Below are 9821 nucleotides of genomic sequence, written 5' to 3'. Positions count from 1 at the left end.
AAAAGCACAAAAATTCTTTATTTTGATACATCTGGCGCTTCTGGTCCTCCATACAGTCCTCTTGAAACAGAGCTGAGGGTGCAGTCCCCATACTAATTCTGCTTTATGGAGTATTGGGGTTTATGCATAAACCCCAATTGGGAGGGTACTTTTGAAACCCATTTATAATTAGTAAGGTGTAATTAATGAAGGTAACAAATATTGGAACGTCAGAATATATTTTATAACAAAAATTGGTTAGGGCTATTCTGCGTATAAATACATAAGGATAAGCCTATATGAATGAGGACTACTCTCATTACAAAGTGATGTTGGATAAAAACAAAAGTGCAGAACAAGAAGGACTTTTGTGTTTGGGAAGAGAAGTTTCCATACCCCGATGTCGTTCAGATACGGTTCTCCATAAAATATGCAGCAGAACCAGCTCTTCCCACACCGGTGGATTCTTTAGGAAGTGTAACGAGGTTTGTTTATGCAGCACTACTTTTGTGTACCTCCGACAATTACTGCTACAAACTAAGATACCAATTTTCGGCGTTGTTTAATAAAAAAAGGTTTAGAAAAATCCCCAATCGTGACCATTTTTCAAGTTTTACATTGCGTTTTTTAATTATGTTTATCCTTTAAGCACAGACGGTAGAGATTGCGTCGTATTTGTTGGACCTATTTTCTTTAGGATGGCTGTGCTGCGTTTTTCTCTGTCCCTCTGTTGTCCGTGGCCGCCATCTTGAATTTTAATGTTAATTTCTTTTAAAAAATGTGTTTCCTGTGTTATTTTCTTTTAGGGTATCGTGCTACATTTGGATTAGTTTAAAGAAGAGCTGTTTTGTTACGCGACGGTTTAGCGTTTTAAGATTGTAAGTATTTTGTGTGTTTGGTGGGGTTTTTTTGTTGTCGACTGGGGTTATTTAACGATACCAAGCCGTGTAACGCTCTCAGCTTCCTTTTGAACTCATTATGATGTATAACATTACTTACACCCGGTAACTCGTTATTTGCTTTCTTTGATAACGACAGTATATTGTATCTACATGGATTCAGGTACATTAAGTAACTTTTAATTCGCTGAGAAACTGAATATTTAGCCCATCGACCTAGCTAATGGCTTCCATATCAAACAACCTGTGCTAATGCAGTTTGATAGCGTGCGTTAGCTGGTGTATTCCAGTTGTTTGTAGGTAGACTGCATACCGTAAACTATTTGTTGGGACATGCTGGGAGCTAAATGCCGTGTAATCACCGAATATTTCATGATTTTTGAGACGACATAAATTTGATGAGGAGAGACTGAATAACTGCAATTAGTCGTTGCTCACTGACGATCAAGTTAAGTTAGTAGGTGAAGTTTCATGTCGGCTAACATGAATCGGGGAGTGCGTTAATGCTTGAGGATACGCTGAGGGTTTAAATCAGCAGGCCCGGCAAACGAGCCGTATTTGGTCTTTTTTTTTTTTGCTGAAATTTAGCAGCTTGATAGGGAAACGTCAGAGCAGTTTGTGATGTCGAATTGGTATATTGTGGCATGAGATGGTCCTTAAATATGTGCATCAGTCTAACAGTACTCGACATCAGTCTTTGTTTTTAATTGCGTTTGATGGGTAGTATTTGTGAGACGTGCTTAGTCTTTGGAAAATACCTAGGCATGTAGCCGGCAAGCTAACCACTCTGGCCTCGTTCGTGGTAATTAGCCTCAGGCTAACGAAGCGAACGGTTGGAGAGAGGGGAGTTGTCAGCAAACAATACCCTGCTATATTCACAACTCTGGTACAATTTCGGCCTCAGATTACGGTGTGGCCTTCCGGGTTTCTACTGCCTCTCCCATTCCCCGAGGATGTTGTGTTCTCCAGTAGCTAACGTTAGCTTTTGAACCATAAAGACGAAGCACATTTGCTTCGATCACAACTGCGATGATGCCACACTATAGCGCCCTGGAAACTGCTCGTATGACAGACTTATAAACACCATGGCATGGTAATGAAGCCGAAAACGTGTCTGTCATATGATGCATACATTAACAGGGCAGCACTGTGTGGATGGATGACAGGAGAGAAGTAATTTCTGGTGCACTTGACAGTAAGCCAATGCAGTATGTGGAATTAACGCTAAGCGGCGCTCGAGGATTATTTTTCTGTACTGACATTGCCCAAACCTGAAGTGTCTCACAGCGCTGGGTTCATTCACTGATGCTGATCACATTATGCCAGTAGTGTTTTAAATGGCAGTTTACTGGGCAAACAAAAATAATAACCAATTGTCATCATTGAAAAGCTAAAAGCAGCAAATGTGTCCTTTTTGCTTGAAATTAGTTTGAGATTGATTAAGAGAATAATATTTGTATGTATGTTTGGTCAGATATCAGTGAAATCAGAAAAGAAAGAAATGCAAGAAATGTTTACCTTCACTGTTCTACCTCTGTGATTGCCAAATGGTATCTGAGTAACTTTTCAAATCAGTCTTCTTTATATAGCGTCATTTCACAGCATTGGTTACCTTGGTACAAACCCTACAGTAACTGTGTTCCGCTGTGTTCTCATTACATTACAAACCCAGGTGATGAGGTATCTAAAATGAAGATGCCTTGATGTAGCGATGCTAAACAGAGCAAATAGTGTTCTTAATGCAACATGAAACGTTTGTAGCCAGCAAATTCAATATTAGTTTGTCATTTAGTCAAAAAAATATTCAGCTTGCCTTGAAGTTAGGAACAAAATATTTTATACCTGATTATACCTGATAGATTAACTCTATCATTCCAGTTTATAAGATATTTTCTGTTAATCAATTGAATTTTTGCAGTTTAAAAATTTCTCGTCCGTTTCTTCTTTCACCAGGTTTCAAAGTCTTGTCCCCAGTCTTCCCCACTCAAGAGTGTTGCTTCATCTCAGAGACTAAATGCAACTGGACCAGGGGTCTTGTGGGCATGAAGTGGCTGGGCGAATCCAAGAACATGGTATTAAATGGCAGACGACATGGAAACAAGTTGACTGGCGAGCAGACTGTGAGCCCGAGCCAGACTCGCTCTCAGCATCCACAACGTGCATCTCTGCGCCACAGCAAGAGCCACACCAGAAACCGAAGATGTAGCCGCAGTGAGTTCAATATGCTTGCTTTTACTAATGCAATGATTCTTCAACTGCAGCATACTTTAACTTTAGCATGCTTGTGCTTTTTGTAGGATTTAATGCAGCCAGTCTGGAGGCAGAAAGGCGCTATGTACCCTCCTCTGGAATGACTGCCAAGGAGTTGTGTGAGAATGACGATCTAACCACGAGCCTCATACTGGATCCATATCTGGGCTTTCAGACACACAAAATGAACACCAGGTTAGCAAATATGCATCTGCTAATTTTCTTGCAGCTTCTCCTGAGATTATCCCAGATGATAAGCTTGTAGTTACTTTTGTATCTCAAATGTCTCCTGATAGATTTCGACCTATTAAGGGAAGGCAAGAAGAGCTGAAAGAGATAATTGAGCGCTTCAAGAAACACGACAACTTGGAAAAAGCTTTCAAAGCTTTGACATCAGGAGACTGGGCTCGAAATATATTTCTCCACAAGACGAAGGCTCAAGAAAAGCTCTTCAAGCAGCATGTAAATACACTATTATTATTTTCCCACTATTGTGCAAGCCAGCCATCCAATCACAAAGCTCATTATGTGTTTTCCATAGGTGTTTGTTTATCTGCGCATGTTTGCTACAGACAGTGGGTTTGAGATTCTCCCTTGTAACCGTTACTCATCTGAGCAAAATGGAGCTAAAATTGTGGCAACAAAGGAATGGTGAGAACCAACTGATATATGTTATTAATAACTGTGAACTTTGGTTTTGTTTAAACTTGGCCATTGTCTAGTTCAAAGATAATTCTAGTTACAGTGATTTCAAACTTTTGATCTAATAATAATAATTGTAACACTATTAAAAGTCCTTCTCAGGATGTGAGTAAAATATATTAAAACATAAAAAAATAAAACTGCAAAAAGAAGAAACATAAGCAGTTTATTAGAAGTTGGAAGAAACAGATAACCAGAGTTGTGGTAGGATGTGATGTTAACTTACAAACTTGTTTTCAACCTGGGTGATAACCCTTTCTGCCTAATTTAATATCGCAGGAAAAGAAACGATAAGATTGAGTACTTGGTTGGGTGCATTGCTGAGCTCTCAGAGAGCGAGGAGAACTTACTGCTGCGGCATGGAGAGAATGACTTCAGTGTCATGTATTCGACCCGCAAGAACTGTGCGCAGCTGTGGCTTGGACCAGCTGCATTCATCAATCATGGTAGTAATCTTCGTTTTACTTGTGGAAATCTTATCACGCCCTCTTGTTAAAAATTTTGACATCACTGTTTTTCACGAGTATATTAATTGCTGTGCCCTCCCCTCACAGATTGTCGGCCAAACTGCAAGGTAGGCTTTCTTCAGCGTCTTTTGGGATCAGTCACTTTTAAATGTGGAAACTCAGGTTATTAAGACTTTTTCCGTTTGTCTTCTAAGTTTGTGTCAACAGGTCGGGACACAGCTTGTGTGAAAGTTTTAAGGGACATTGAGCCAGGAGAAGAAATCTCGTGCTACTATGGAGATGGTTTTTTTGGGGAAAACAATGAATTTTGTGAATGCTATACGTGTGAAAGGTAGGAGTATACGTCATGAGAAAACTAAACACAGTGTTTGAGTGTGGGTTGGAAAAACAAAAGAATTTGAGTAAAACAAACTCAGAATCTCAGTTGAGTACGATAAGAACAATTAAACCATACTTTCTTTTTTTCCCCCCTTCTGTCATGTAGACGAGGTACTGGTGCTTTCAAATCCAAAGCTGGACTGCCAGTGGAAGTACCGGTGATCAACAGCAAGTATGGATTGCGTGAGACAGACAAGCGCCTCAACAGGCTGAAGAAGCTAGGGGAGGGAAATAGGACCTCAGACAGTCACTCTGTAGGCTCGCACACCGATGTAGACTCTCAGGAAATGCCAAAAACACATCAATGTAAGAGTCCTCTAACAGTTAAACATGTATTTCGTCTGTTGCAGATGTGAAACTCCTTGGGCAATACTGTCTTATATCTCTTAATTGTACCATGAATCATCCCCAGTAATCTGTATTATTTGTGCTGCAGGACTCCACTAGAAGTCCAAAATGTTACATGTTATTTATTTTTTTCTATATGCAGTTACTTATCTAAAAACATTATAATGTGCAGCCTTTTCTGTTTTTCCTCCAGCTGCCAGAAAAAGAACATCATCATCGTCATCATCATCTGGCCTGAAGTATAAAAACAGGACTCAAACCAGACAGACTTTGTCAAGAGCCCTTACTACCTCATGTTCAAAACAAGGTCGCGCAAACAATAACAGGGTACCAAAGAGACTAAGATCCCAATCTAAGCCTTCGCTAAGTAAAGTCCAGTTGCGAAGTCGGAAAAGGGGTGCAGAGCCCAAGGCACTGGCCAAACGAGAGACCTGCCAGTTGGGTCTCACGGACTCAAAGATGTCGCTGTGTAAAGGCGTCACTGTAAAGAAGGAGAAGGATGGGCAGGAGCTAGTGCAGCAGACACTGGGCCAGCAAGGCTATCTGACACGTCATACTGCCAAGGAAAATGGCCACCTCCCAGCTGTGCAGAGCAGCGAAGGCAGCCAGTGTTCGATGTACAGAACTCGCAGGTCCACAAGGACCCTTGTAAAGGCTCGGGAAACAGCATCTGGTGTTAAGCTAGAGCCCAGCGCCATGGATGGTTTGAGTCCAGTCCCTGGTGGGGTGGTCATCAAAACAGAGCCAGCTGACATGGAGGAGTACCTCCACCACGGAGTTGAGCTAGAACATCCATCATTAGATGCTGGCTATGCCAGAAGACGCTCAAGCACCAGGCAGAAACGGCCAGCACGGATCAGGGCCGAGCGGACAATTAAATGCGAAGACACATATGGGGAGTCCTTCATGCAAGTGGTTGGCAGCCATGCTGCAGAGTTCTCAGATTGTGGAAATATGCTTTTGAGCTTTGCTGACCAACATAGAGACTACAATTGCGTCACCCATGGCAGCAAATCTTTCCACCGGGACAAGGGAAAGGGTAGTTGCCGGTCTCAGGACAAGGGGAAGAAGAAGCGTCGGATCACAAGATACGATGCTCAGTTGATCCTAGAGAATAACACAGGCATCCCCAAACTGACGCTCCGCCGGCGGAGGGATAGCAGCAGTAGCAAGACCACTGACCCCAACGATCCTGTTGGCTCCTCCCATCTTTCGGCATCTACGGTCAATTCACCTTCTTCGAGCAAAATTAGCATAAAGTTCAGCAAGGATCATGACAAGGATAAAGGCAGCTCCTACATCGCCAAACTGAATAACGGTTTTGCCCCTGTGGTCCACAGCAATTCCACCAAGCTGAACATCCAGTTGAAGCGGGAGGATGATGCACGAAGACTATCACAGACAAAGGTGGACCAGATTTCCTTTAATGGAGACATGAGTCAAGGTCTAGAGACCAGGAATGGTGGACATCTGACCCAAAAGGTCCTGGCAGACCCTTCGTCTGATGATGAGGACAAGGAAGTGGAGGATGACGATGACTACTTTGATAATGAGTTTGAAGACGATTTCATTCCACTTCCTCCAGCAAAGCGGCTCCGACTCATTGTGGGTAAAGACTCCATAGACATTGATATCTCCTCCAGGAGGAGAGAGGATCAGTCTCTGAGGCTCAATGCATAAGCGGTGGACTTTTCCCTGTAAATATAGACGACCTGCTAATCAACTGTTGTGTTGATGTAAAAGAAGTACAGTAATTTAAAAAGAGAGAGAGAGAGAGAAATTGAACATTATTAGAGGGTGCTGTTAACTTGAAACAAATTTGTTGTTCACTCTGTCACTTTATTTCATATAAAGACCAACCACCCAAAATATTGATTAATGGAAATTTTACAAGTCCATCCCGTGATAGGAATCTTTCTCATTTTTGGGAATGATCTAGCTGGCTCCTAAGTGAAAACAGAATTTGTTTTAAGCTAAACTATTCCTTTAAGTAAATGCACTTGTTTATTCATAATGGACGTGGATATTGTAGAAAGTGTACAGTATGGTGATTATTCCTCTCTGTCTCATAGGCAGGTATTTTACTGAACTTTTGGTTTTTGTCTCTAGTTGGTAAGTTTCAGTAGGCAAACTGCACTGAATGAACAGTGTAGAGTGGTTGGTCCAGAGGCATTGTAACATCATCCAGACAGTCCTTTAGGATGCAGGTGCCATGTTCTCATTATTCCAGTAGTTTTCCTGGGAAAGAATGTCTTTTTTCAGAGTATAATTTAAGTTCATCATGTGTATGTATGTGTAGAATTGAATTATGATGTTAAATTTGGGCTATCATGGGCTTACCCACAGGAACAGTTTTTATATATGGTATATCAGGTAGGTAGAGCCTGATCGATCCTTATACTAAATCTTTGCTACCCAAAAATTCGGTATTGCATGCTTAAATAAAAATAGCAAGTGAGTTGTATTGGAAGAGGGACATGCATTAGTTTAAAGTGAAAAATGAATGAAACGTCAAACGTTCCTCTTGTAGTAATATGATTACAGCTCCAAAAGTTAGTCAATCTCTGTGGACTCCCATGATAAAAAGTGTTACACAGTTGAACAATTACACATTTTACAGCAGAGTTTTGGTAGCTACTTTGGGAGGTTATTACTCCCTTCGTAACAACTGTGTGACTCTAGATTTTGCTCAAGTCTTTATCGACTTAAGATTATGCATCACTTTTTGTATAACTGATAGTTAGTGCCACACGCTGTCTGCAGGATGTCACCTCAGGTGATTGAAGTCACAGAACTGGATCTCTTGTCTGTGTTTTTTGTTGTCTGTTTTAGTACAAAATGTTTTTTTGAGTGGTTATTTTTCTGAGAAGTCTGTTCTCCAGGTTTAGGGTGTCAGATTCCTGTGTTTTTGTGTTACTCAGTACTAATTTGCAGGAACAGGTGCGATTCACCTTTCTACCAAACAAAGCTAGCATTAGCTGTTAACATAGCACCCCAGCCACTCATTGTCATATGGTCACTTCAAACAAACCAAAAAAAAAAAAGTAAAGCAAGCCATAATGCAAATGCTGAGGCTTTAAATAAACTTTTATATTTTGTCTACAGTAATTCACAAAGTAGTTAGGAACTTGCAGTGGAGGCACCCCACCATTTTTCCCCCGCCGTGATGCTACTTTGCTGCAAGTGATATGGACAGCAAGAGGATCTTTTTTTTTTTTTTTTTTTTTTAATTAAAAGGTATTAATATTGAGGTTTCTCAAACAATATGTGTGGGTCTACAGATAGATCTGTGGTAGGCTTATATATTGGTCAGGCTCTGTTATGTGTTGGAAACAACTGACAGAGTAAACAAGTAATCCAGCTTTAGCAGCAAGGAACGTGTGTTTTTCATTGTTCAGACATTGAGCACATTTCTTTGTGATAAATCCCTGTAGCTTGTTCAGTGATGTAAATACACACTTTAAGCAGCATAATTTAAAAAACAACAACATCAAAAACAATTTTATAATCCAGCATACATAAAATTGTATTCTTCAAAGTTTTTCATTTCTGGAGCTACTCTGTAATGGTAACATGGCACATGTGGTAGTTCAAGGTCATTCAGATCCACTTTTAAAGGCTACCAGTATATGCTTTTGAAATCCGAAATGTTAAAAGTAATGTACAGAATGACTGGCTTCCGTGTCATCGTTGAATGATGTTTTTCTCCACGCTCACTCTTCACTGTGAGAGTTTGTAAAATCAGAAGTGATGTCTGTTGACACTAGACTTTGCAGAGGAACCTTTCACTGTTTCAAATGTTCTTGAACTTTTGAATCTTGTACTGAGGCTTTCTTTTTTTCTGTTTTTTTCCCAATATACATTCTGTGGTGCTACTTTTATTTCCTTCCTACCTGTTTGATTTTCTCTTCCATGTACGAATGGCAGCATTAACCTAGAATTTAGAAATACAGTGTATCACTTATATGTTTAGTCACTTGTTGTTTTTTTAGTTTCCTTTACAGGAGCGCATATACTTTCCAACAGCATTAGGTGCCTTAAAGAGCATTTTGACAAAATTTCTCACATAGCTAATCATGAAAGAGTGTAAATGCTAAGCCATCTGTTTTTCCCAGAGAAACACTTCATCAAAAGCCCACCGTCAGTCCTTCTGTATATTATTTTCTTATTGTGTGGATGTAAATGAACAGCCCAAGGGATCAAGACTGAGACTCAATGTTAATCTTATTTCCTGTGTTTAATATGTACTGTTGACATCACCAGCAGCTAATCACCATTTTGACCATGCTCAGTGTGGCCCCAATATCCCCTCCTTTGGACTTGTCCATCCCACACTGTAAACTCTTCCAGGTGTTACCATCTGTGTGGTCCTTGTCCAATAGAAAGCTGTCACAATAACCAGCTCACTCAAAAAGTAAAAAGAAAAACATCTAAACAAATGTGAATAATTTGCGGAAATTTTTAGCGTGTTGCGTGGGTAGTGGGAATCATGTAAAGACAAATAAAAATGGGCAGTGCATATATTGTCCAATATGTAAATCATGTGAACACATCTTGTACTTATTTAACAGTTTTGAATACTTGAAAACTATATAAAGTTTCTTTGTGACTCTTGTTCCTTGAGCGTTTTGAGTTCTGCTGTTAAAGTGTACAATTTCCCCCTATTGGTGCTAGGACATGTGCCTTGAAAAGTTCAGTTGTGCATTTTCCGAAGAAATTGCAAACTAATATTAGAAAACATAGTTTAAACACACGATGCAAACTAATCACACCATTGTGATGAAAGTTCTATATAGCA

General features: G+C 40.2%; 1 protein-coding gene across 4 annotated transcripts; it reads left to right on the top strand.

Annotated features, from left to right (window-relative positions):
- The first annotated feature begins 372 nt into the window (after positions 1 to 372).
- Positions 373 to 8239, top strand: kmt5b (lysine methyltransferase 5B). 4 transcript variants are annotated; one of them, XM_076887093.1, is made up of 10 exons: positions 373 to 464; positions 2832 to 3089; positions 3176 to 3323; positions 3425 to 3590; positions 3670 to 3779; positions 4110 to 4276; positions 4385 to 4404; positions 4492 to 4628; positions 4782 to 4981; positions 5217 to 8239. In XM_076887093.1, exons 2-10 carry the CDS (start codon positions 2921 to 2923, stop codon positions 6701 to 6703), a joined length of 2604 nt encoding a protein of 867 aa, XP_076743208.1. In that variant the 5' UTR covers positions 373 to 464; positions 2832 to 2920; the 3' UTR covers positions 6704 to 8239. The 4 variants fall into 4 exon arrangements, with proteins under 4 accessions (XP_076743208.1, XP_012779416.3, XP_004568729.3 ...); XM_012923962.3 differs by lacking the exon at positions 373 to 464 and adding an exon at positions 544 to 857; XM_004568672.4 differs by lacking the exon at positions 373 to 464 and adding an exon at positions 903 to 1041.
- The last annotated feature ends 1582 nt before the right edge of the window (positions 8240 to 9821 follow it).

Source organism: Maylandia zebra, linkage group LG1, assembly GCF_041146795.1.
Source record: "Maylandia zebra isolate NMK-2024a linkage group LG1, Mzebra_GT3a, whole genome shotgun sequence".
NCBI lineage: Eukaryota > Metazoa > Chordata > Actinopteri > Cichliformes > Cichlidae > Maylandia > Maylandia zebra.
Note: the sequence above shows the minus strand (reverse complement) of the source record. Positions and strands in the feature narration are given on the sequence as shown.

Excerpts from the sequence above, each read along its gene's own strand:
- kmt5b (XM_004568672.4), top strand. Across the intron at positions 4,277-4,384 it reads AGCTGCATTCATCAATCATG|ATTGTCGGCCAAACTGCAAG; the intron begins GTAGTAATCTTC and ends CTCCCCTCACAG. Across the intron at positions 4,629-4,781 it reads GAATGCTATACGTGTGAAAG|ACGAGGTACTGGTGCTTTCA; the intron begins GTAGGAGTATAC and ends TCTGTCATGTAG.